We start from the raw sequence: 26,863 nt of genomic DNA on the forward strand, positions 1-26,863 counted from the left end.
TCTTGAGGCCAGGGGACAGCACAGCTTAGCCTGAGACTATAGGAGGAGGCAGAGGAAAGGGAAGGCAGAGAAAACATGGGAGGGGACGCAAGTGAGGCCTCCACCAAGACGCTCTTGTTCACTTGGTCTTCTTGGGGCAGTTGTGAAAAAACAACCTTTTGCACCTGCAGGAGGAGTTGACTTTCACTGAAAAATGCAAAAGAGGGCACAGTTGCTCTTTTCCAATTCCGTGACCTTGTTTGGCTGGAGCCCCCACTGCTGCGTGGGACACAACACACCAGACCCTCAGCGTTGGGGCAAGGAAGGAAAAAGGTGGACGAAGAGCTGTTCCCTACTCTTGAGGAACTTCTGGTCTAGGGGGGTCAAGAGGTGAACAAACAAACGCTTTGGGACGCCGCTTTCTTCCTCGTGAAGCTGAGTGGCACAGGCTGCAGTTAAATTCCTTCTAGTACTCGCCTTCTAGGATCTTGGTGTTTGAAAACATCGTTCTCCACGTTCTTCTGTTCTGAAGAACAGCTTCACGTCCATCCTGATGCTTCAGCGGGGGAGCGGGACATGGGGACTGGTGAACTTGAACCTTGAACCCCGAGATGGTGTCAACCCTGAAAGCCTGGGCGTGGGGTTCATATCGCTCCAGTCCAGGCATCCTACAGGCACCTGTCCCAGGAACTCACTTTGTCCTGCCCACACTGGGTCCTCCTCTCAGCCGGGTCCCTGGTGGCCAGCACGTCATCCCTCTCAAATCATGGGGCACTGACCCCTTTCCAGAAATATGGAGTATTTGGTTGAGGTCTTGCCATGAACCGTAAGAACGTCCTTTTCTACCTGTGTACGGGTCGGGTGGGGGTGTTTTTCTTTTCTTTTTTTTCTTTGGTGCCACATTGTCCAGCCTGTGCTTCTCTCTTTAGCTGTGGTCGCCAGGGGCATGCGTGGCAGATACCCACTGACAACATTTCCCTGTTCCAAGTGATGAACACAAACTCTTCAAAAGGAGCGTCCCCTGGACTCTTGGAAGGAAACTGACACCCCACCAAAATTTCTGGGCCTTCCAGGAAGCGACCTTGCTTTGGTAGCCTTCAGGCTGAGGCCGCAGCCTCTCACTGGCCTGTCCTTCTTAGGGGTGGGCCTGGGGGCTCGTGTGTAGCTGCAGCCTCCTCTTGCTTGGGCCTCCATGGCAGTTGGGATGCAAAATCCATCTACCCTTTCTCTGCTTCCTTATTTTGAAAGTGAAGCATGGATACTCAAACATCAGGAAGCAGTCAAGACCTCCCCCCTTCCCTGCTTCAGACTCTATAGAAGGTGAGGAATCAATGGGCGTGGGCAGCTCTTGGCCCTTCTCCCCAGGTCTATGATGCTCCCAGACGTCCGGGAACCACTTAGTGAACATTTGTCTGTCCATGGTCCCAGCCACAGAGCCCTGGAGGGAGAGGCGGGGGCTGTCTCGCAGGCTCTCACTCAACTCCCAGCCGCAGAGCCCGGGAGGGAGAGGCCGGGGCTGTCTCGCAGGCTCTCACTCAACCGGATCTTTTCAGAACTCTTGTAATTACTAACGGGTGGGGTGTTTAAAACAAGATGAAGTTACTATCATTTTCTTAATATAGGAGGCTGGCGCCCACGCTCCATCAGTTGGGATTAAATATAGAAATGGGGGCATCTCAGATTGCCGCCCACAGAACAGACAGCGGCACACGGGCTCCGAGCTGTGAACTGCCGCCTTGGGTTTGCAGGCAAGCCTGACCCAGTCACGAGCCAGGCCTTGGGAGAAGAAAATGAAGCCTTATTTTTAAGCCAGTTGACAGATCAATACTTAAAAACAAAAAAACACAAAACAAAAACCTGTAAGCAGTTAAATGTTACAATTAAAAATACCTTTGGTACCTAACGTGTATGCATTAGTGGCCAAGAAAGTCTTTTTTTTCCCCCGTAATTCTTGAAATAAATGCAGCTCCAAGGACGGCGCGTCCTACAATTTTGTTGTCATCTTTTAAATTACAGATCTTGGGAGATGAGGACTGCCTGCGGTGGACTGTAATGTGCCAAAGTTATTTTCCAACGTTGGCAGCACCCGTTGCGCCTGCGGTGGGGGAAATTGATGAGGCTTTTCAGTAGGAAGCTGGAAAGAAGCATCTTGGAAAAAACTTAGGCACTCGATATTTTAAATACAGTGGAAGAAAGTGAAAGGGAGACAGTGACTTCCAGCGTCAGAGGGGGGGCAGCTCCCTCTGGCAAGGCAGGGGCCCAGGTGGGCAGTGGTGGCAAGAAAGGCAGTTGTGAGGAAGGCACTATGTTTTTCTGGGTTGTTTTCTTAAAATTTAGTTTTCTCAGTTAACACATTGATTATAGTGTCTTGTGTGTGCCGTCATAGACACAGGCATTGTGTGGTAGCGGTCTTTACACGCAGGCCACGATGGGCACGTGGCTTTCTAATGATCTCACTTCTGCAGGGACCATCTGACCTCATTGCTCTCTCTCGGTGGCAGGTAACCAGCAGGCTTGGCACCAGGCCCTACAACAGGATGCCCAGGGTTGTGTCTCGCCAGTAGGAGAGGGCTTGTGATCAACAGTGGTTGATTAAAATCTCAGTTTTTATGAGATCACTTTCCTTCCCTCTAAGTAGCCGGCAGAGTTCAGCTGACACACAGACCATGGTTTTTCTATGTTTTTCTCAAGCCCACTGGATCGACACTAAAAAGTGCGTTTGTGAAAACACAGACTGGGGTGGGTGGAGGCTGAGGCACTGGTTTTTCGCCAGGTCCATCTTCTCGGGTGGGTTTCTGCTCCCGCCTCTGATCCTGCTGCCTCAACACCTGCAGGGACTGGGAGCCTTCGCTGTCGCAAGGCCAAACGCTTGGTTTTTGGACCGTTCTAAGTGTTTCCCCGAGAAAGGTTATCTCCTGAGTCGTAAAGTTGGCCTTGAGTTGGCCCAGGATCCTACTATGACTTCTCTGGGAGGTGCAGATGACCTGAAGTGGACAAAGATCCTTCCAGATGAGATCCTTTGGGAGCTCAGAGCCCTCCTGCCTGCTGCCCTGGCCAGTGTCCATGAGGCCAGCCCAGGTCTTGAAAGACCTCCTTGTCTGCCAGAGTCAGGATGCTACACCGTCCTGATTTCCCACTGCTCGTGAGTCACTGTTCCGGGTCCTTAGAATAAAACTCCAGGTGTGGGGTATAATCTGATAATAGACACACGTGGTGGGATTATGACAGCCCCCCTGGCCTGGGCCCCAGAATAGCACTGACTCCATCCACCAGTCTTGGCCTTTTGCATCGTTGGTATAAGGTTGTTGTTTCATAGCAGGTCTGCCGCTGATCTAAACTCTGCATGGTTTCCCAGGCCGGTGCGTGTGTGCTGGCTGCTGGGGCTGGAGGAGGCTGTCCCTGTAAATGTCACCGTCCAGCTCACACAGCAAGATCATTTTGAGTGTGGGCTTGGTTTTTTGGCCGGTCATCAAGCTCAGCTGGCTTTGGGGTTTCTGGGACTGGATGAGCTTTTCCTGCCCTCATCTGTGACTAATTCTTGACGCAAATTGTTGCCTGAAGGAGCCACATACTTTGTGGCTGGGGCAGCTTGCTTGGGCTGGTTGTGACCTGTTAGTCAACCTGCATTCATTCATTGATTTATTCATTCATTCAGCAACCATTTCCTGAGCACCAGATGCCAGCTCCGTGTTGGGTCAGGGACACAGGGACAACGAGGCAGGTCCTCACCCAGTGCAGGTGTCCTTGTCACATCATGCAGTGTGGTCTGGGGGTGCCGTGTGGAGCCTGCAGGAGCATGGGGGTGGTGAAGAGGGTATTCGCACACCAGGCACTCAGCAGCCGCTCACATCTTCCCCTCGGGGTTGACTGTCATGTGCTTTGGATCCTGCGAGGTTTTCAGTAACATGAGGTCCCTTGTGGAGTCTCATACCAACAAGGTAGCCTTTTGGATAAATGGGGCAAACCCCGGTTTGAAGGAGCTGATTACAACTCCTTCCATTTATTCTCTCATTCTGCTTTTCAGGATGGACGAACAAGGGGTTAATTGTAGGCACCTCCTAAGTTCCGAACATTAAATCCAACACGAACCCTTCCTTTCCCTCCTCCTTCCCCCACAGCTAAACCACCCTGAGTTGATGACACCAGCTGGTGGCCAGCACTGGGCACTCTGGGTCTGTGACTTTGAACGCTCCTTCCTGCAATCATCTTGGGAAGAATTCCACTCTGGACTCGATGTCACAGGACAGGATGGGGAGGCAACATGGCATTGCCTCTGGTGGCCCAAGGTCAGGTCAGGTCCCATCCTACCCCTAGTGGTGTGACTTTGGAAGCGTGACTCTCCATGTGTCTGGTTCCTGACTTGTAGAATGGAGACAGGGAGGCTGCTGCCTCATCGGGTGTTGTCCGGTGAGACCCGGTGTTGGTCATTCTGTGTTTGTGGAGAGGGGCCAGCCGCGCATCAGGATAGGATGCTGTCCGGTGAGATTCCGTGTTTGTGGAGAGGGGAGGGGCCGGCCACGCATCAGGATAGGGTGCTGTCCGGTGAGATTCCGTGTTTGTGGAGAGGGGAGGGGCTGGCTGCGCATCAGGATCGGGTGGGGTCCGGTGAGATTCCGTGTTTGTGGAGAGGGGCCGGCCACGCGTCAGGATCGGGTGGGGTCCGGTGAGATTCCGTGTTTGTGGAGAGGAGCCCGCCATGCGTCAGGATCGGGTGGCGTCCGGTGAGATTCCGTGTTTGTGGAGAGGGGCCGGCCACGCGTCAGGATCGGGTGGAGTCCGGTGAGATTCCGTGTTTGTGGAGAGGGGCCGGCCACGTGTCAGGATCGGGTGGGGTCCGGTGAGATTCCGTGTTTGTGGAGAGGGGACGGGCCAGCTGTGAGTCATGGACTCAGGCTGCCTCAGTGAACAGACAAAGTTCACGGCTCATGGCACTGACCTTGCAGCCGAGTTCCTCTATGTGACATGCTGGGCCATGCCTGGCACCAGCTTCCCCGGCAATGCCAGCAGCTGCCCTTGGCATCCAGCTCACGGCCCCCAGCAGCATCAGGACCCTGTGTCCATGTGCTGTCCTGGCTCCTGATGCTAGGCTTTGGTGTCCCTTCCTTAAAACTCCTGCTTGTCCCTGGCTCATTTGTTCCTAGGAGGACCCTGACTAGCTGCTGGATGGTGACATATCTCCCCCTGAGGAAGGCCACATATAGTGCGCATTTGGTGATAAACTTCTCACATACTCCAGTTAACAATGTGTCTCCCCAGCACACACGGTCCTGCTGGAATCCTGCTGGCTCATCATCATTCCTGTGCTCAGCTGTTGTCACTTCATCACCAGGTTGCCATTTTCTGAATATAAATGGTCAGCGTTTCATGGCAAATGCAGCTGGTCCTGGCCCCCATTGGAGGCTGACAGAGCTTCTGTTGGCTGCCCAGGGCAGTATTTAGAGTTGGTCTGTGGGAAATGCCATGGAATTCCGTGGCACACCTGTGCTGGCTGTGTGTGTGAGTGGGGCCACTAGTCCAGCTGTTGTGGTCACAAGTCAGTTTCTTTATGAGGCATATCAACCTAGAAGAACTCAGTCTGTGGGCTCCAGCTCTGCCGCTACTAAGCCCCTTAAACACACGCACACACATGCCACACACACACACACACACTTGCTCTCTCTCTCTCTCTCTCTCTCTGAAGCCATGATCTAGTACCTAGTCAGGAGGTGGCCGCGTGGGCCTCTCTGCCCTCTGTGTGTGGCATCCGGTAAGGGGAGGCCGACTGTCCTCTGTGCCCTCTGTGTGTGGCGCCTGGTAAGGGGAGGCCGACTGTCCTCTGTGCCCTCTGTGTGTAGCGCCTGGTAAGGGGAGGCCAACTGTCCTCTGTGCCCTCTGTGTGTGGCGCCTGGTAAGGGGAGGCCGACTGTCCTCTGTGCCCTCTGTGTGTGGCGCCTGGTAAGGGGAGGCCGACTGTCCTCTGTGCCCTCTGTGTGTGGCGCCTGGTAAGGGGAGGCCGACTGTCCTCTGTGCCCTCTGTGTGTGGCGCCTGGTAAGGGGAGGCCGACTGTCCTCTGTGCCCTCTGTGTGTGGCGCCTGGTAAGGGGAGGCCGACTGTCCTCTGTGCCCTCTGTGTGTGGCGCCTGGTAAGGGGAGGCCGACTGTCCTCTGTGCCCTCTGTGTGTGGCGCCTGGTAAGGGGAGGCCGACTGTCCTCTGTGCCCTCTGTGTGTGGCGCCTGGTAAGGGGAGGCCGACTGTCCTCTGTGCCCTCTGTGTGTGGCGCCTGGTAAGGGGAGGCCGACTGTCCTCTGTGCCCTCTGTGTGTGGCGCCTGGTAAGGGGAGGCCGACTGTCCTCTGTGCCCTCTGTGTGTGGCGCCTGGTAAGGGGAGGCCGACTGTCCTCTGTGCCCTCTGTGTGTGGTGCCTGGTAAGGGGAGGCCGACTGTCCTCTGTGCCCTCTGTGTGTGGTGCCTGGTAAGGGGAGGCCGACTGTCCTCTGTGCCCTCTGTGTGTGGTGCCTGGTAAGGGGAGGCCGACTGTCCTCTGGATCCCTCCTTTGCCCACCTGAGCCAAGTGTGTGGGGTTCTCAGCCAGCATGTTACCTGGTGTTCTGAGTTATTTCATTTTTCTTTCCTTTTCTGTTTAGCCTCCAAACCTCAGATCTGTCTCCAAAGCCCTAAATTAAATTAGTGTTCAGCTCAACAGATGTCCACCAAATCCCCACATCCCATGATAGCAGCTGCCATTGCTGGCAGCCACATGGCCATCCCATTTGCTCCTCAGTCACCTTGCCTGTGGGCGCCGTCACCTCCTCTGCCTGACAGACACTGAGCCCACGGCTCAGGGAGGGCAACCTGCCTGCCCAAGGTCACCCAGCTGGCAGTGGCGGAGGTGATGGGGACTCACTCCCAGCCAGGCTGTGGCAGTGACTCTCACACTCTAGACGGGGACAGAGGGACTCAAGCCCCTCCAGGCATGGGCGATGGGGCCGGGGGATTCGCACCAGGCCTCATTCCAGACTCTGCTCCTGAACCACACTGTGGTAGGGGCACACTCACAGGTGGGTGTGGTTAATTCAGAAGCTGAGGCTGCCCCCTCCAAGGAAGCCCTCGATATTGACACATGGATGATCCTATTCTGTTTTGTGTTTTCACTTCCTTGCCGTCCTGGTCTAGGGACCTGGCCCAACTGTCCTCTACCCTGTGAGGGCTGGGCTTGCTGGGCCTTCATGGAGGCCCCTTTTCATGGGAGAGAGACCAGGAGAGCCTGGTGGTGGCTTGGCCAAGCTGCACCTTCTATTTCCAATAACAACATAAAACCACCTTGCAGAACTGTGAGAGCCAAGCCGCCTGAAGCCCAGAGGTGCCCTGCCCTGCCTGGCACCCGGAGTGGCATCTTATTTGCTTGGGGGAGAAAATCCGGTGCCTAGGATTCTTTCCCTTGCCAAACAGCTGTTTTCCCAGTATTTCACCTGCACTCTTTCTTCAGAATCGGACCTCCATGTGACTTAGGGCCTCCGTTGTTCATTTGAAAATGGGGATGCTGATTGAAAAATGGAGATGCAGCTGGGTGCAGTAGCTCACACCTGTAATCCCAGCACTTTGGGAGACCAAGGCAGGTGGATCACTTGAAGTCAGGAGTTTGAGACCAGCCTGGTCAACATGGCGAAACCCCGACTCCACTAACAATACAAAAATTAGCTGGGCATGGTGACGGGCTCCTGTAATCCCAGCTACTTAGGAGGCTGACACAGGAGAATCGCTTGAACCCGGGAGGCAGAGGTTGCAGTGAGCCGAGGTTGCACCACTGCACTCCAGCCTGGGTGACAGAGAGAGACTCTTTCTCAAAAAGAAAAAGAAAGACGGGGATGCTGATGCCCCCAGCACAGGTTGAGCCGAACAGATGCACCAGGTGTTTGAAAGGACAGGCGAAAGTGCAGTGAACGTGAACCTGGTCCCTCCTCCCCTCACCTGTCCTACCTCATTTAGCAGCATCTTCTTTTAGCTCCTGTGGGAAAAGTCATGGTAATAAAAACATAATGCTTTAATCAATAACACCCATGTCTCTGTTTTAGCTTTTTATTTTGGGAATGCTCAGATATACACAAAAGCAGAGTGTAGAGCATCCCAAGCCCCTGGGTATTCGTCTCCCAGAACCAGCAATGGGCAACACCTGCCCGTTCCTGCCTCACCTCTTTCCCACTGCGGTATTTTGAAGCAGATCCCAGATATTGTATCTAAAAGATAACTTCCTACCTTGAACACCCACAATAGCGCTATCACGTCCTCCCAAACACACTTATAAGTCCTTTGTATCGTCAAATACCCAATCAGTGTTCACATCTCCCCAGGTGCTCATCTTTTTCTCCAGTTGGTAGAGTCCGGATGCCCACAAGATACATGCCTCTCATTAGGTGGATGTGTTTCTTGAAGAATGGGGTCCCCATGGGGGGCACTAGGTAGGAGCTGAGCAGCAGGGGGCCCTGGCTGGCCTCTGCTCGGGGCCCCCACTAATTCTGCTCTTTCCAGCTTCACCTGCTGGATGCTATGGGCATTTGATTCCCACCCTAAACGTGACTGTACAAGTCTGGTTTTCGCTTGTGGGATGGAGTCTGGTTTTCTGCCTCTCTCTGGGTTTATTAGGAATCATTCTGTGTCCTTGGCCGGGTGCAGTGGCTCACACCTGTAATCCCAGCACTTTGGGAGGCCGAGGTAGGCAGATAACCTGAGGTCAGGAGTTTGGGACCAGCCTGGACAACATGGCAAAACCCCGTCTCTACTAAAAATACAAAAATTAGTTGGGTGTGGTGGTACGCATCTGTAATCCCAGCTAGTAGGAGGCGGAGGCAGGAGAATAGCTTGAACCTGGGAGGCGGAGGTTGCAGGGAGCTGAGATTGCGCCACTGCACTCCAATCTTGGTGACAGAGCGAGACTCCGTGTCAAAAAAAAAAAAATCATTCTGTGTCGTAGGGTGAATGTACATAACTTTCTAAAATTTCTAATAGGTGTTAAGTTGGTTAATATCACTTTGCTGCTTTTGTAAGTCAAATATTGTTGACTATTGGCAATTTCATGTAGTTCAACCTAAGTAAAGGTACATTTTAAATTTTTAAGTGAAATAAGAGCCAGGAGCGGTGGCCTACTTTACTCTTGTAATCCCCGCACTTTGGGAGGCTGAAGCAGGAGGATCACTTGAGCTCAAGAGTTTGATAACAGCCTGGGCAATATAGCAAGACCCCATCTCTGCAAGAAAATAAAAAATAAATTTAAAAGTTATGGCCAGGTGCGGTGGCTCATGCCTGTAATCCCAGCATTTTGGGAGGCTGAAGTGGGCGGATCATGAGGTCAGGAGTTCAAGACCAGTCTGGACAACATAGTGAAACCCCGTCTCTACTAAAAATACAAAAAATTAGCTGGGCATAGTGGCATGTGCCTGTAGTTCCAGCTACTCGGGAGGCTGAGGCAGGAGAATTGCTTGAACCTGGGAGGCGGAGGTTGCGGTGAGCGGAGATCGCGCCAGTGCACTCCAGCCTGGGCGACAGTGCGAGACTCCGTCTCAAAAAAAAGAAAAAAAATTTAAAAATTGAAATAATTGTAATATATGTGTTGTGCCGGGGATGAGAACTGGGGGTGGGGGACCAGCACGTGCACAGTGGTGGCCCATCAAATAAGAGAGACTGAGTAAAAGCGGACATCTGCAGCCCGAGTATTCTCCAGTATTCTTTCAGTGAGTCTTTGTTTGTTTGATATAACAGCTGTACTGAAGATGATCCACATACCACACATTTCACCTATTTAAAGTGTACTGGCCTGGCTCAGTAGCACGACTGTAATCCCAGCACTTTGGGAGGTGAGGTGGGCAGATCGTTTCAGTCCAGGAGTTCGAGGCCAGCCTGGGCAACATAGCGAGACCCCATCTGCAAAAAAAACAACAAGCGAGACCCCATCTACAACAATATTAGCCAGGTGTGGTAACATGTGCCTGTCATCCCAGCTACTTTGGAGGCTGAAGTAGGAGGATCACCTGAGCCGGGGGAGGTTGAGGCTGCGATGAGCTAAGATCACATCACTGTACTCCAGCCTGGGTGACAAAGTGAGACCCTGTCTCAAAAACAAAAATAAAGTGTACAAGTTGTTGATTTTTTTTTTTTTTGTATTTTCACAGAGTTGTGCAACTACTATTGCCGTCAATTTGAGACCATTATCATTACTCCTACAAAGAGACCCTGTACCCATTAGTGGTCATTCCCATATCCCCCTAATCCCTTATCCCTAGGGAGCCCCTAATCTACCCTCTGTCCCCATGGACTTGCCTATTCTGGGTTTTTCCTGTCAATGGCAGCATACAGTGTGTGGTCTTTGGTGTCTGGCTCGTTTTGCTTGCACAGCGTTTTCAAGCTTCATTCCTAGTCAGCGTCTATTGTTCTGTTGTACGGACAGGCCACATTTTGTTTCTCCATTCATCCTGTGTGGATCTTTGAGTTGTTTCCGCTTTTTGGCTGCTATGTGTACATGCTGCTGTGAAAGCTCTGTACAAGTTTCTGTTGAACATGTATTTCTCCTGGGTATCTGCCTAGGAGTGGAATTGCTAGGTTATACGGTCCCTCTGTGTTTATCCTCTTGCGAAACTTCAAACTGTTTCCAAAGTACCTGCACCTTTGGCTCCCACTGGCAGTGGAGGAGGGTTCCAGTTTCCCCCACATCCTCGCCAGCACGTGCTGTTCTGTGACTTTAGGATTGCAGCCATCCCAGTTGATATTGTAACAAAACTTGCCCAGCAGGGTGAGATATCTGTAGAGGACAGGAAAAGGGCTGTTTTGTTAGTGGCCTGGCATATCAGCCATGGTCGTTTTTTTAAAATCTGAGGAAGCCCCATGTAGCGCGTGAGCCACAGCACATGCGGCCGAGCACCCTGCACCCCTGCTGGCTGCGGCCCTTGCTGGTGGCTAGTGGGAGGGGAGGGCTTGAGTTGTAACTTGTTTCCAGGATGTGAAATAATCTCCTCTGCCTCTGTGTCTCATCTGCCACATGTCCCTTTCTCCGCAGGTGTGACCATGAAGCTCATGGATGAGGTCGCCGGGATCGTGGCTGCACGCCACTGCAAGACCAACATCGTCACAGCTTCCGTGGACGCCATTAATTTTCATGACAAGATCAGAAAAGGTAACCACTCTTCTGGCAAAGACGAGGGAGGCCGTGGCCCTCGGCTGCTTGGGTCCCTGCACCAGTTTGTTTTCTGTTCACACCCAGGGTCATGTGGGCCTTGGTGTGTGCCCATCTGCCGCAGGCAACAGGAAGCTGAGGTTTCTTTCTTTGTCCTTGCTGTTTATTGACTTGATGTTTCAATCTGGTAAAATCCTTGACTCAGATATGACAGAGCCATTATCCTCCTAAAGACCTGCCTAAACTCACCCTCTGAAAACGCTCCACAGACAGAGCTCTGGGAAGGTCCTGTGCCTGCAGCTGCCACGACCCTGGACACCAAACCTCATGGCAGCACATTTCATTTTGGGAGCGGAATTAATGATTCATGATTTAGGCAGTGGCAGGGTCAGTACAGAAAAGCCCGCAGGAGCCCCTCCTCGGCCAGCCCTGCCCACGCCACCCAGGGCAGCACTGGCATTGGGTGGTTTTTCTCCACCACAAAAATCCAACCCCAGCCACCTGGCCCCTGCCTGGAAATGGTGTCAGCTGTCCCTGGGGTATGTGTGCCAGCTTGACAGGCCAGGCCTCTGCAGTTTGTATGAGCAGAGGTCACCATGCTTGTCTTACGTGACTGCTCTCTGCAGAAGTACAGTGAAGTGCACCCAACACGTGGTGATTTTTGTCAGTGTGACGTCTGCTGAGATGAGGCCGTGCACCCCCTGCAGCAGCACTGCCTCACAGGCGGAGGGAGGGTGGTGTCAGCATCGTCAGGGCCTGGTGCTGATTCTGAGGACACCACCTCATTAAAGCGGCTCGTTGGAGGAGCTGTTGGCTGAGACCAGCCCCTTGTCGTGGGAAGCGAGAGTGGAAGAAGTGCAAGCTTGGCTCTCCTTGCCACAGCTCCTGCCCACCAGAGCCTGAGCAGGGGCAGACTCCCAGGCCCCGGGTAGCCCAGCCTTGGTGCTGTCTCCGGCAGCTGCTACTGCAGAACACACCTGGCAATGGGAGACCCTGGTCTGGGGCAGAAGCACCTAAGATTGGAATGGTGGAGGGCTGCCTCCCTCCCTGGAATTACTGAGAGAAGGCTAGGCTCGCACATGCTGGATTTTGGATGCTTTGTGGTGAGAAGGAAGGTCTCTGGCGTTGCTTTCTTCCACTTTGCAGAATCCTTTTCTTTTTTCCACAACACGATCTTATTCTGTCACCCAGGCCGGAGTACAGTGGTGCAATCCCTGCTCACTGTAGCCTTGCACTTCCGTGCTCAAGCGATCCTCTCACCTCAGCCTCCCAGGTAGCCGGGACTACAGACATGCACCACCACAACCAGCTAATTTTTGTATTTTGTATTTTTTGTAGAGACAGCGGCTCACTCAGAATCTTTTCTTGACCAATAGATGTTTGCCACAAACATAGACCACAATGTCGTTTTAGAATCTGCCCAAAACAAATGGGTCCTGTGTGTTTTAGCTCGTCCCCCACAGGCCTGCGCAGTGCGTGGTGGTGCGTGACTCTGCAGGAGAATCTGTGGCATCGTATTCCATGCTATTTTTTCTAGGACTCCTGCCTGGGTAAATCACGATTAGGGTGACCTTGTGAAAGACGGATGCACAGCCCATAGTGGGAAACGCGCATTCCATAGGACTTGCCGTGCTCAGTTGTCCCTGAGTGTCCTTGGAGAACCATCAGGAAAGAAATAGACTTTCTGGCTGGGCGCGGTGGCTCACACCTGTAATCCCAGCACTTTGGGAGGCCGAGGCGGGCGGATCATGAGGTCAGGAGATCGAGATCATCCTGGTTAACATGGTGAAAACCCGTCTCTACTAAAAATACAAAAAATTAGCCAGGCATGGTGGCGGGTGCCTGTAGTCCCAGCTACTCGGGAGGCTGAGGTAGGAGAATGGCGTGAACCTGGGAGGTGGAGCTTGCAGTGAGCCGAGATCGCGCCACTGCACTCCAGGCTGGGCGACAGAGCGAGACTCCGTCTCAAAAAAAAAAAAAAGAAAAAGAAATAGACTTTCCAAGATGGTCACTCTGTTTCCTAAATGTCAGCCTAGTCATCAGATGTTCTATGCACAAAGCCCAGCGAAGCATCCAAAGAATGAAAAGGCAAGCTTTGTTAGAAATGAGGACACCGTTCAAGGGGGATCCTCCCCTCCAAAGTCCCCAGCTCGGCCAGGCACAGTGTCTCACACCTGTAATCTTAGCACTTTCAGAGGCCAAAGTGGGTGGATCATTTGAGCTCAGGGGTTTGAGACCAGCCTGGCCAACATGGTGAAACTCTGTCTCTACTAAAAACACAAAAATTAGCCAGGCTGGTGGCAGGCACCTGTAAACCCAGCTACTTGGGAGGATGAGGCATGAGAATCGCTTGAAGCCAGGAGGTGGAGGTTGCAGCGAGCCGAGATTATACCACCACACTCCAGCCTGGGCAACAGAGCAAGACTCTGTCGCAAAAAAAAAAAAAAAAAACCAAAGAAACAAAAAACAAAACCAAGTCCCTACCCTTAACTCCTTGTACAACCAGAATTAATTTTTAAGGGAGAGTGCTAGGAGGTGTGTTGTGGTTCTTGGTCAATAGGAATCATTAATTTTGAGGGAAAACCAGGAACTGCAGTCTGGGTCAAATGCTTTTTCCAGGAATTAACTTAGCAACCTAGAAGACATCTGGGGCAACTCGGACGAGGAGCTGCTTTGCCAAAGGCTTCCCACAAGGCTAACGGGGGGACTTAATTTTCAGAAGCCACAATTTCTGGCAAGACATTCACTTGGATTGGTTTCCTTCACGCAGTGAGGGCAGGCTGGGTGGGCTCGCCTGATTCCCGCTGTCCTGAGCCACACCCGGGGCCTGAGAGTGGGCCACCCAGGCCCCCACCTCGTCTCGGCTGTGGCCGGGGCCTCCTGGGTAAAACACTGGGCCCCTTACCAGAAACAGAATGTTGTTTTCTTAGATGACATCTTGTTTTGTGTATAGAGGAATTTGGACCAAACTGAAATAGCAGCCATGGAGTCTGGCCTGTTTCTATGCCAGCATCCTCCAGGGCCCGCTGGATGCTGTCACATCCGGGGGCCATTGAATGCTGTCACACTCGTGTGTTGTTTTCCAGAGGACTGTCACACCTGCTAGGTGCTTTGCAGGGAGGTGAGGGCTGTGCTGGCCAAGTGGGGCCAGGGTTGTCAGAGCAGGGTCATTATGCTTGCCCCTAGGATACTGCACCTTAGATCAGCTCGCTGCCTCCCACGCTTGCCCCTTGGTAGGGAAACAGAGCGAGGCCGTGCGGGGAGGCACGGCCCCTGCTGGCTGTGGGTTCTGGGTGACACTGGGTGGGTGTGTGAGAAACCGCGGGGGGCTGGCCTCACGGTTCCGGCGTGACTTTCTCATGGACTCTGCTGGGGCCGCTGTACACCCTCGAGCCCCACACCTGCCTCTCACTTCGACCATACCATGAAGGAGGTCTCGAGGGCCAGACCCTGCTGCCCTGCCGGGCGGGGGCACACATTATTGTGGACTATCCCAGTCGGTGTCAAGAGCTGGCAGGCACAGAAACCTCACCTCGGGTTGCACGTGGCACCTGGCAGAGCTTTGTACTGTAGAGAATGGGTGTTGCTTTCTGGTGGGCTCAGAACAACAGACGTCTGTTCGCCCCCAGTTCTAGAGGCCAGAATTCTGAAATCAAGGCGTCAGCAGGGCCAAGGTCCCTCTGAAGTCAGGGGAGGATCCGTCCCCGCCCCTTCCAGCTTCTGGGAGCAGCAGCTGTTCCTTGATGTTTCTTGGCTTGTGGCTGCGTCACTCTGGTCTGTCTCTGTGGTCACAAGGCCTCCTCCTCTGTGTGTCTCTCCTCTTCTGTCTCTTATAAGGACACTTGTCATAGGATTTAGGACACACCTGGAGAATCCGGGGTGATCTCATCTCAAGATCTTTTGCTTAATTATACCTGCTAAGACCTTTATTCCAATAAGGCCCCACTCTGAAGTTGTGAGTAGATGTATCATTTGGGAACCCACTAGAAATGCTTCGTCTCCTTAAAGCTCAACTCATGTAGATACTAGCTCACTTCCACTTTTATAAAATCATGAACTTGATAAAATCCCCTCTGGGATTCACCAGCCCCAAGCTGCCTCTGTCTCTGTGGATGTGGGACCTGCCCTTGTGAGAGCCAGCAGTGAAATTGACGTCAGCCTGGAGAAGGGGCCACTCTAAGGAATGCAGGGAGAGTGACCCCAGGGGCCCCCCACTTTTGAGAAGAGCAGTCATACAGCTGGGCAGGGGGCTGGCTCCAGACCCTGACTCCAGAGAGCAGCCCCACTAGAGCCAAATGAGAGTCTCTACAGTTAGCAGGCCTAGGGGCTACTGATGAAGGACTGGGGCCTTTCCTCTAAATGGCAGGGAGTCGGGGTCCGTGTCAGAAGTGAGAACGGATGTGACGTCTCCTCCATAAGCCCCAGAAGGCAGTGGTTTTGTAATAACAAGAAATAGTCGCATAGACCGAGTGTTGCAGTTCTTTGTGTTGGGGCATTGTATTAGTATTAACCTTAAGTCAAGTATAAATTTAATCCACATAAGGATTACTTTTAAAATCATATGTTTATGGAAAAGGTGCCTGCAGGTAGACTGGGCACATCCAGGCGGTTGGAGCCTGAGGGCATGGCAGGGCCATGGCAGCCGGTCACAGCCCGTGCCCCTCATGTGAGCAGCCCTGAGAGGCCACTGGTCCTCCTGGGAGGAAACCCCCTACCTCCCACAGGCAGATCTGCCACAGTGGGGAAAAGCCCAGGAGTTGAGACCCGTTGCCAGTCATGTGGCCTCCGTGAGTTTCCTGGGGCTGCTGTAACATTTCCATACACAGTAGCTTAAAATAGCCTGCACTCACTCTCCTGTAATTTTGGAGGTCAGAAGTCTAAGGCAGGTCTACAGGCTGCATCCTACCAGGAGGCTGGAGGGAAGAATCCATGTCTCGCCTTTCCCAGCTTCTGAGGCCACCCACATTCCTCGGCTCATGGTCCCGGCCATGCTCCAGCCTCTCCTAACATCATCCCATTCCCCCCCTCGTGCTGACACTCCTGCCTCCCTCTCATAGGACCCCTGTGATTCTATCAGGCCCACCCGGGTACCCCAGAACAATCTTCCCATCTCCAGGGCTGTCACTTAGTCAATGTCTGCAGAGTCCCCTTTGCCACGTGAGGTCACAGGTTCAGTGGATTCGGGTGTGGGCATCTTTTGGGAGCACATTATTCTGTCTTAGCAGGTGGAAGGGGGTTTTCTGATGTGCCCATTTCAGCATATTTTATTAGAAAAATAGCTGGGCCTGGGCACGATGGCTCAAGCCTGTAGTTTTGGCTACTTAGGATGCTAAAGTAGGAGGATTGCTTAAGCCAGGAGTTTGCGACCAGCCTAGGCAACACAGTGAGACCCCTGTTTCTTTAAAAACAAAACCAAACAAAACAAAAAACAAAAAAAGAAGCAGGCTGGTCACAGTGGCTCATGCTTGTAATTCCAACACTTTGTGAGGCTGAGGCAGGAAGATCACTTGAGCCCTGGAGTTTGAGACCAGCCTGGGCAACATGGTGAGACCCCATCTCTACAAAAATTTAAAAATTATCTGGGCTACTCAGGAAGCTAAGGGAGGAGGATCACATGAGCACAGGAGGCAGAGGCTGCAGTGTGAGCCGTGATTGTGCCGCCGCACTCAGCCTGGGTGACAGAGTGAGACCTTGTCTCAATTTAAAAAACAAAAACAGGCTGGGCGTGGTGGCTCACGCCTGTAATCCCAGCACTTTGGGAGGCCGAGGCAGTCTGATCACCTGAGGTCAGGAGTTCGAGACCAGCCTGGCCAACATGGTGAAACCCTGTCTCTACTAAAAATACAAAAATTAGCCAGGCGTGGGGGCAGGCAACTGTAATCCCAGCTACTCGGGGGGCTGAGGTAGGAGAATCGCTTGAACCTGAGAGGCAGATGTTGCAGTGAGCCGAGATCGTGTCACTGCACTCCAGCCTGGGCGACAGAGCGAGACTCCGTCTCAAAAAAAATAAAATAAAATAACCAGAAAACAGTGGGAATGCGGAATGGAGACGCCGGACCTGTGGGGTGGCTTCTCCAGATTTAAGGCAGGAAGTGCTTTGCTTTCTCTCCTTCAGCCTCCCGTAAAACTGCCTCCTTGGGAGAGTGATCTTTTATGCGATATTGGCCAAGTGCCAGGCCCCGTGGCTGTGGCTTGCCCTCGCTTGGGTGGGGTGTCTGTCAGGAAGTTACACAGACAGCTTTGCTTCATCCAGACATTGGCCCAGGGGTTCAGAAGATAACTTTGAGTTTCAGCCATGAAGGGTGTGTGTCTAGGAGGAACTTACGAACTTGGGGCACTTGTCGTGGCTGGGAGAGGCCTCACCTGCGGCCACGGAGGCCACTGCCACCCTGCCGTGGGCCCAGCTCTGTTGGCTGCAAATTTGGCATTTACGAACCAGACTCTTCCAGGATGCCCCACACTTGCCTAGACCGCAGAGGGCCACCTCTGTTACCCTCACCCCTCACCAGCCCAACCCAGTACCACCTCCATTGTCACAGCCTTTTGACGCCAGGGACCTGCTGTTCCTCTGCTCACAGCCTCCATGGCTGCCCGTGACATGCCACATTCAGCTCGAGCCCCTCCAGCTGGCACTTCAGGTCTGCTAGGACAGGCTGCCACTTGTCATAGCTGTCCCCTGACACCTTTGCGCCAACTAGCCCGGCCAAGCACCTACGGGGTCCTTAGCAGGTGTGTGGCAAGTTAAACTCTCACCAGGCAGTTGGGGTGAAGGAAGGACCGCTTCATCTGTACGACTGGATCTCACGGGAAATGGGAAGTGCCCACCCACCAAAGGCGCGTGGAGTTCCCAGGCCAGCAACAGAGTTGGCGCTGTGGACGCGAGGGCCACAACAGGCCAGAGCCTGCACCCAGGGGACCAGCATAGGGGAAGGCACGTGGAGCCCGCTAGCACCCACAGAGTGGGAGAGCCTCTGCCCCCCAGGCAAGCAGTGGAGCCCCTAATGGGAGCTGTGGGGTCACTTGCTGTGTGGATTTTTGTTTTTTCAGTTGAGACATTAAAATGTCCAGAGGTAGCTGGTGTGAAAAAGTTATATCGTTGCCTTCAGTGTAATAGTTTTGGAAGCACTTGGTGAGAAAACCTAAAGTTGACGTTTTCTTGGGGAGAAACGATCTCCACTATTAGGGTGAAAAATAAGGAGTCTTCTAGAAAAGGCCTTGGGGTGTGTTATGTAAGAAATACGAAGTCAGTTCACTGTTTCCAGGCTTTTCTTATGAAAGTTAACAGCCACAGCTCTTTTTGGAGCATAAACGCTGAGCTTTTCCTAAACTCTGAAACACTTGGCAACCTCTCAGTCTTGCTAACAGCTATTTTTTTTTTATTTTGTTTTATTTTCCAAATCCCTGGCATACTGCTGAAATCTGGCTGCTGCCGCCCCTGGAGAGACGCCCGTCTGCTGGGGGAGTCAGGCTGGGGTACCTGCCAGCGCTCACGGGCTGTGCCACTCCAGGCAGGCTCAACAACTACTTCAAAACAGAAAGCGGCTGTAATTCACAATTCAGCCCACTACAGGCACCAATACGTTTAACTGTACCTAATATGACACACTTGATGCCAGGCATTGTGCCACCTGCTTCATACCATTTACTTCTCACACAGCCCAGTGAGACAGGGACTGTCGCTATCTCTGTTTGTTTTTCCCATTTGGAAGCTGCAATTCCGAGGGGTTAAGGAAGCTGTTCACAGCCATGGAGCTGGTTCCAGGTGGGGCTGGGAGGGCAGGCCCAGCAGCTGATCTCTGGGACCAGAGCTCTGAGCCCATGCTTTGGTGTCCCCAACAACCTGGCCTAAACACCACCTGGCATCTGCCCCGTCAGGGCATCGAGTGTGAGTGATGAAGCTCGACCCTCATTGATCACACGCGGCTACAGCCACCTTTGAGGCCTGCCCTGGACTGCGGAGTGACTGCAGCTGGTCCCCGTGCACTTGTGCCAGAACTCCTGGCTCTCAGGCAGCTTGAAAATGCATCGTTAAGCTGGGCGCGGTGGCTCACGCCTGTAATCCCAGCACTTTGGGAGGCCGAGGCAGGCAGATCATGAGGTCAGGAGATCGAGACCATCCTGGCTAACATGCTGAAACCCCGTCTCTACTAAAAATACAAAAAATTAGCTTCTTGTTACTTTGTGGTATGATTGCTTTTACCCCCTGCAAGCCTCTCCAGCGGTGCCCCTGGGGCACACTCAGGCCCCACCCCAAATTACTGTCCTGGGCCTGTCATGTGACATAATGAATGCGGGCAGTTGACATCAGTATAGCCTCAGAGCAAGGATAGAACCACATGGGTTGATGTGTCTCCTTTAAAAATGTGGAGGAAGTTACCCCCAAAATGCCCAGGTGGCCTGTGGAGCCCCTGATGAAGGAGAGCCACTGTGCGTGGGTTGTGGCTGGGTCTGCTGCTCCCCTGCATTCTCTGAAGCTGGGTGCATGGGGAAAGCATTTGCAGATGAGGAAACTGAGGCACAGTGCAGTCTCCTGGCTTGTCCCTGCTCAGTGGCCAAGCCTGGATTTAAATCCAGGCCCATCTGACTCCAAAGCCATGGAACTCAGGGCTCCTCCCGCATGGCTTCGTAGCCTCCGAAGACTGGCCTTGACAGGTATTTGCTCCAGGGCCTCGAAGAGCCCTGCCTTTCCTGATGAGACACTTTGTCATGAATGTCTGGCTTCATCAGGGCCCTGGCTGCTGTTCCTGCTACAGAGGCTCAGAGAGGACCAGGCGCTCCCCTTCTGGCCGCCTTCCCCAGAACTAAACAAGCATCCACACCTGTCCTAGGTGGGCACTGATCCCCCCGCTCAGTGGGAGATGCTGTTCTTGGTTAATCCATTTTTCACCTCAAGCTGGTCCCACCCATCTTTTAAATAAACCCCAGCCACCTTGACTGCAGGTACATTTGGACGGGTGGTGTGGTGGAGCCATCCCAAGGCAGCGCCTCCGCTTGTGGGCTGATTGTCAGGACCAAGAGGTCTTTTTGCCCCCACAGAGCCCTCCGAGTCTTGGCTGCCTTGTTATGGCAGGGACTGGCACTGCTTGGGGTTGTGTTTGCTTTGCTGGTTTCTGAGACAGGTGCGTGGAAGTGGATTTGAGGTTCTCTCCCCTTCCTCGGATGGGCCCCGCAATGTCCCAACTTTGCCTAGTGCCAGGTTCACCACAGGATACAGACAGACACTACTGGTATACAAGGCAGGTGTGGACCCCCCTTCCTGCCCTTCTCATGCCTGGCGGGAGGGCTGAATCAAGGCAATCTTTGTGGGAAGGAGGCCTGAGCTGCCCTCATTGCTGGGAGATCCTGAAGCGTCCTGACCTCCGTGTGACATGCCAGGTCTGCAGGCAGTGCTTGTCGGGCCCTGCCTCTGCCTTTCCTGTCAGGTTCAGTGCTCCCAAGAGCCACCTGGACACGCTGTCTTCAGCTCTCTGATGCATGTCCAGCCTCACCCGCCTCCACGTTTGGTGGAGGGACCTGTGAGCATGGTCATGATTTGGCCGGCAGCCTGGATGGTCCAGGCTCTGACCCAGTGGGAGGAATGACAGCACATGGCTGCGCCATGGAGGAATTAGCAGGAAGGGCGGAATCAGTCTGGGCTGCCCCGTGGGCAGGTGACGGCCAGCACGTGACTGCCCCCAGGCTCTCCACCCTTTTGCAGGGAGGAAGGGAGGTGGACAAGTGTGGGGCTCCAGGGCAGGCTGCTTCCAGGAGTGGCACTGAAGTTGAGACTGGAAGGAAGTACCGGCCAGCAGGGCTTGGAAGGGGCTGCTGGCCATGCTCCTGGGCGCTCCTGATCCTGGGCTGCTCAGCATCCACTTCAGGAGGATGCAAACCTGGGGCTCTAATGGGGCTCTGGCCAGCTTGAGTCTGTGGTGACCTGGTGTCCACATGTGACCCACACCCCAGCCCTCGTCGGTCCCCAGAGGGGTCCAGCCTGTCAACTGGATACCTGCTTTGGGCCCCCTGGGCCCAGCCCTGCCCTCGTGGGACTTCCAGGCTAGATGGAGACAGACAGACAACAGTGAAATAGACAAGCCAACAAGTGTGCCAATGCAAATGGGGTCGTTGGCTCTGCAGGAGCGGAGGACAGTTCTAGAGGGGGTGTGGTGGAGGGGGTGAGCCGCCCTGGGCAGCTCTCTGGAGAAGGGATGCTTGAGCCGAGGTTCAGAGGATGAACCAGATGGGGGTAGGAGGAGGGCTTTTCTAGGGAGAGACCACGGGGGCCAGGAGCTTCAGGGAGCTCACAGAAGGCCACTCTGGTGGGGTGTGGAAAGCAGGGGGCAGGCTAGGGGCCCTTGTAGAGGCTGAGGCCAGTTGCTCATCACCCCAACCCCACCTGGATGGACCTCCGTCCCCAGGGAGGCCTCGATGCTGCAGGGGGGCCTCTATGTGACCTGGAGGAGGCGGAGAGGATTTGGTGTGCGCCTCAGCCGCCATCCTGGGGTTGACAAAGTGCCTGTAGCTGGAATGCTGGAATTCTTTTTTTTTTTTTTGAGATGGAGTTTCGCTCTTGTCGCCCAGGCTGGAGTGCAATGGCATGATCTCAGCTCACTGCAACCTGCGCCTCCCGGGTTCAGGCGATTCTGTTGCCTCAGCCTCCCAAGTAGCTGGGATTACAGGCATGTGCCACCATGCCCGGCTAATTTTGTATTTTTAATAGAGACAGGGTTTCACCATGTTGGTCAGGCTGGTCTCAAATTCCTGACCTCAAGTGATGAGCCCGCCTCGGCCTCCCAGAGTGCTGGGATTACAGGTATGAGCCACTGCGCCTGGTCTGTAGCTGGAATTCTTCAGGAAGGGCTAGAGCAGGAACAGAGCCCTGGGGGTGGGAGCTGGTCCCCCCGAGGTCCCCTGGGACAGTCCCTTCCCAGAGGCTGCCTGTGAGACCTTGGTGTCATGTGTGGGATGAGCCTTCTGAGCCCAGGGTCTAGGAGATGGGATACCCTAAGCCAGGGCCCCTGGAAACTGGGCTCTCTCTTGGTGACTGGGACTTGTGATTCATCTGTCAACCCTAGGTTTCAAATTAAGTCCCAGCCAGTGACCACATCAGGTTTCCAGTTTTTTTCTTTTTTTCTGAGACAGGGTCTTGCTGTGTCACCCAGGCTAGAGTGCAGTGGTGCGATCTCAGCTGACTGCAACCTCAACCTCCTGGGCTCAAACGATGCTCCCACCTGAGCCTCCCGAGTAGCTGGGACCACAGGCGTGTGCCACTATATCCAGTTAGGTTTCCAGTTTTAAAGTATCTTACTTTGTCCTGATAGCCAATCTTATAGCCTGTGTCTTGTTTAGAATAATGATGTTGCTCTCTGAAGGGTGAAAAGTCTCAGATTTTGGTTGTAATTGAAAATTTTCCTGACATTTATGAAGTGTTAATTGTATTATGGACCACAAGAGGCTCTCCCAGACAGCATTCTCTTCTTTTTGTTGTTACATCTAATGCTTTTATAATCAACCTACTTAGTTGTTTAAAGTCATTGTTGATTGCTGTTAGGAGTTTCTTCAGATTTCTAACACAGCAATTAAGCCATGAGCAGCCAGGATCTGGCCGTGGCAGCGGTGGCCAAGGGGGGCCTTCATGGGCAACACCAAGAGCATGTTTTTGGAGCCTGGGCAGAGTGGCTCACACCTAATTATAATCCCAGCAATTTGGGAGGCCGAGGCAGTTGGATCACTTGAGGCCAGGAGTTCTAGACCAGCCTGGTCAACAAGACAAAAGCTCATCTCTACAAAAGATACAAAAATCAGCCATGCATGGTGGTGCACGCCTGTAATCCCAGCTATTTAAGTGACAGGTGTGACAGTCGCTTAAACCTGGGAGACAGAGGTTGCAGTGAGCCATGATGGCACCACTGCCCTCCAGCCTGGGCAATAGAGTGAGACTCCATCTCAAAAACAAAAACACGTTTTCTGTTGCTGCTCAAAACTAAGAGCCAGTGTTCAAAGACCCCTGGAACCTGCCCTCCTCCAGGCACCACGCTCATGGGTGGCCCCCGTGTGTGACACCATGGCCACAGGGAAGTTCTTGTTGGTTTCTGCTCATGGAAAGGGCTTGTTCCTGCTTTTTGGCCTGTGACTCCCAAGTGTTATACACAATTGTTGGTGAGGGATGTGGGCTGGGCATGTGAGGAAGGAGGCAGAGATGCTGGGAGACCCTCAGGTCTGACCCGTTGAAACTTCTAGCTCCTTAGCTAGGGCCTGACCCATGGCCTGCCCTCCTCCTGGGGTGCGTCTTGTGACTGCGGGCGCTTTGCATGGGACTCTATACCTTACAGCTCACGTAATGCCTGCTGGCGCTGACCACACAGCTCCTTCCTCCTCTCCCAGCACTGGCACGAAGCGCTCCCTGTAAGTATGAAGTTGAATGTAGCATGGATCGTTCTGATACTTTTTAACATGGAATAACCGCTCTTGCCTCTGGCCTGCTAACCACCCTCCAACAGCCACCACCTGGCCGCTTTCTCACTCTGGGTCTCTAAACCTGCCTTGTGAGCTGGTCTCGGTGCAGCTAGGACACTGGGGGTTCCAGAGGCCACGTTAAAAGGTCCCCGAAGCCAGATATATTTCCTGGGGAGCAAGTCCCAGCAGCCAGAGTCGGGCAGGGATTTCCTTGAGCCTGGCCCAGAATAGAGGCCATGCTGGTCCGCCTGGGAGGGCATTCTGACCGCAGGGCAGCACTTGCCCCGGAAGTCCCCGGGGGTTTCTGCAGCCCGGTGGCCAGTGACATCAATGGTGACAGCTTCCCGGGGCCCCAGGTCAGCTCTTGGCTTGAGTCCTTCCATCCCGTAGCTATCCCCCAGGCAGGGTGTCTCATGCCTGCCTATAGGGAAGAGCTGAGCTCCCTGAGATTAAGGGATTATGTTGAGGCCAGGTGGGAGGACGGAGCCCATGCCGGGGAGGGTGGCGGGGGCAGAAGAGCAGCTCTGGGTCAGGAAGCTTCTGCCAGGATGGACTGTTGTGCCCTGGGGAGCGTGGGGCGTACAGAGAGGTTGGTTAGGGTTGAGGGGGAGAGAGGGACATAGGAACAATATATGGGAACTGGTGACTTTGGACTTTGTCATGATTCACAGAGAAATGGGGCTGGCGCTTTGAGCATGGAGGACTCTGGCCAAGGGGTGTGGCATCCAGCAGCCCAGAGGAGGAAGCTTTGGTCCCGTGGGCGAGACCAGTGGGGCCAGAAGGGAGGCTTGGCATGCAGTCACATATGATTCAATCCCACCAAGGGGCACGGGCAGCTGCCCTGTGTCACTGGAGCCCGAGAGTGGGAGTGGCTGTGGAAGGTGATACAAGGTTCTGTCTTGGTGCTTGGAGCAGTGTAGTGGGGCAGCTGTGGCTCCGGTGGGCACCAGCAAGGCCAATGAATGGACAGTGCAGTTTGCAGATTTGGCCCTGACCTAAGGAAGGGCAGAGCCAGCCGACACCCACAGCTCCTGGAAGGCAGTCTGCGGCCTCCCCCGTGGGGGCACAGTGGCTCTGAAGCCTTTCAGCAGGTGCTGCCACTCCCGGCCAGGAGAGAGCCCACCTGGGCGGGGGCTCGAACTCATGGCCACCAAAATCCTTCAGTGCCGAATTTTAGCGTAGACAAACCTGCTCACTAGAAAGATAAACATTCATGGGCAACTAACGACACATTCTAATATTCTGTTATTTGAACATCTGGTAGTCAGCCAAGCCACTGCTTCCCCTAACCAAGTGTCTGCCTGCTGACCACAGAAACGCCAGTGTCCCCCGCCCAGCCGTGGGGTGGAGGCCGCCCTGACCCCCGCCCTCCCTTCTCCACAGGCTGCGTCATCACCATCTCGGGACGCATGACCTTCACGAGCAATAAGTCCATGGAGATCGAGGTGTTGGTGGACGCCGACCCTGTTGTGGACAGCTCTCAGAAGCGCTACCGGGCCGCCAGTGCCTTCTTCACCTACGTGTCGCTGAGCCAGGAAGGCAGGTCGCTGCCTGTGCCCCAGCTGGTGGTGAGTGCGCATCCTTGGAACGGCGGCCCCTCCCTGCCAGGCAGCCCTAGGGTCCCTGTGCTTGGGCCTCCAGGGGGAATCTGTGCCTGCATGAGTCCTGTCCTGTCAGTAGGGGTCAGAGTAGGGCTGGGCCTGGCCACTGCCTTGACTGGTGACCTCGGGCTGCGGGGCTGATCCGGTGAGGCCTTGAGAAGGAACGCTTCATAACCAGCGGGTAGGCCTTTGGGCTGTACTCCCAGGGCCCGTGGGGTGGGGCTGGGCAGACAGGACAAGAGAGACAGACCCCTTTAAGAGCGCCTTAGCATGGCTGCTGCCTGGGTGTCTAGGTCGCCTCTGAGTGTGGCGCCTTGGTGTTCCCTGGCATTGTGTAAGAATGCTGGAGGGGGATGAGGACCGCGCCCTGGGTCCCCCATCCCCTGCTGAAGGGCCTGCTGGGAAGCCAGAGGGGTGGGCTCCCTCCAGGTGGCCCTGGCCTGCAGGTCCTGCCTGATGAGACCAAGCCAGGCTGGTGGGCTCTGGGCTAAGGGTCCCAGCCCCTTGGCCTTTCTCCTCCTCATGCGGGGCAAGTGGGGTGGGCGTGTGCAGGCCACACGCACTCGTTCACGGGGGCTGCTGCCCGCAGGTGTCCACATCCCCTGAGCTCTGCCACGTTTGAGAGCTGGTAGTTCTCCGCCTGGCATGGACTCTGTAGGGTCACAGACATCGACAGGGTTCGCGCGGCCCAAAGAGGCAGCTTCCCTGTCTCTGTCATAAGAACAGAGGTTCCCCATCCTGGCTGAACCCAGGGGCTCTGCAGCCTTTGGGCTGGTCCTGATTTCTCTTTGAACCAGCTCTTGTGTCTGTCACTGAGGGGAGCAAGAGGAAAGCAGAGCTGTAGGAGCTTCCTGCCCCTCCGGGGAGCGAGGATGCGGGAACAGAGCAGCTGGGAGCAGGCGGGTGCCTGCAGGCCTCTTGGGAGCTGGCGCTCTCATGGAAGTGGCCAGGCAGGCACCACGGCCCTGCGAGGCTGACCCCTGATTCCAGAGGTTCTCGAGGCCCCTGCCCCCGCGGCGTCTGCTCCCCACGCAGATCCGCAAGCATTTGCTGCTCAGCCTCCCGGAGAGGAGCGTGCACTGAAATCTCTGGGGCGAACACGCATTGAAAACCCATTCCTCTCAGAGCCTGGAGCATGGCCTGTCGCTTCCCCACATGACTGAGGAGGGCCGCCCAGTCGCCCCAGCTGCTTTGTTTCCCAATCGAGGCTGAGGCCCCTCCAAGCCCCTCTCCCAGCCCTGCCCCTTCCTGGAGTGGAGGAGCTCATGCCTCACCAGGGCCCGTGGTGGCAGCGCCAGGTGCGGTGTGTGAGCTGTCAGGCCCAGCGAGTACCCTCCGCTGCCAACTCCAGGCCAGCTCTTTGCTGGAGTTGGGTGCCGGCCTCTCCCAGGTCGGGTGGGCTGAGTAGAGGAGCTGATGGTGAACCTGGACTTGATGGATGAGGAGTGGTGGGTGCCCCCAGCACGGCACTAACACAGTGCCTGTGACCCACCCTTGCATGACTCTCATGACCAGGCCCGTCTTTGACTTGGGGCTTACGAGGCATGCTCCCCTTCTGGTGGGAGGACTGCTCCATGCCTCCAGCCCCACAGCCTCTTCTGTGGCAAAGTACCCTAGGCTGCCACCCTCCTGCCCCATCAGGGCTGGCTCTGCTGCCTGCTCCTTCCTCCCTCATCTGCCCCCACCCCTCCCCATTTACTTGTAAGCC

The 26,863-nt window shown here is 54.4% G+C and overlaps 1 protein-coding gene across 3 annotated transcripts in view; it reads left to right on the plus strand.

Annotated features, from left to right (window-relative positions):
- Positions 1 to 26,863, plus strand: part of ACOT7 (acyl-CoA thioesterase 7) — a 134,277-nt gene that overhangs the window by 92,390 nt on the left and 15,024 nt on the right. For all 3 annotated transcript variants that reach the window (XM_031016091.3, XM_031016094.3, XM_055383300.2), the window contains exons 7-8: positions 11,003 to 11,119; positions 24,938 to 25,122. In XM_031016091.3, coding sequence (XP_030871951.1) covers positions 11,003 to 11,119; positions 24,938 to 25,122 — 302 coding nt within the window. The remainder of the gene's footprint in view (positions 1 to 11,002; positions 11,120 to 24,937; positions 25,123 to 26,863) is intronic.

Source organism: Gorilla gorilla, chromosome 1 (assembly GCF_029281585.2).
Source record: "Gorilla gorilla gorilla isolate KB3781 chromosome 1, NHGRI_mGorGor1-v2.1_pri, whole genome shotgun sequence".
In the NCBI taxonomy this organism is placed as follows: domain Eukaryota; kingdom Metazoa; phylum Chordata; class Mammalia; order Primates; family Hominidae; genus Gorilla; species Gorilla gorilla.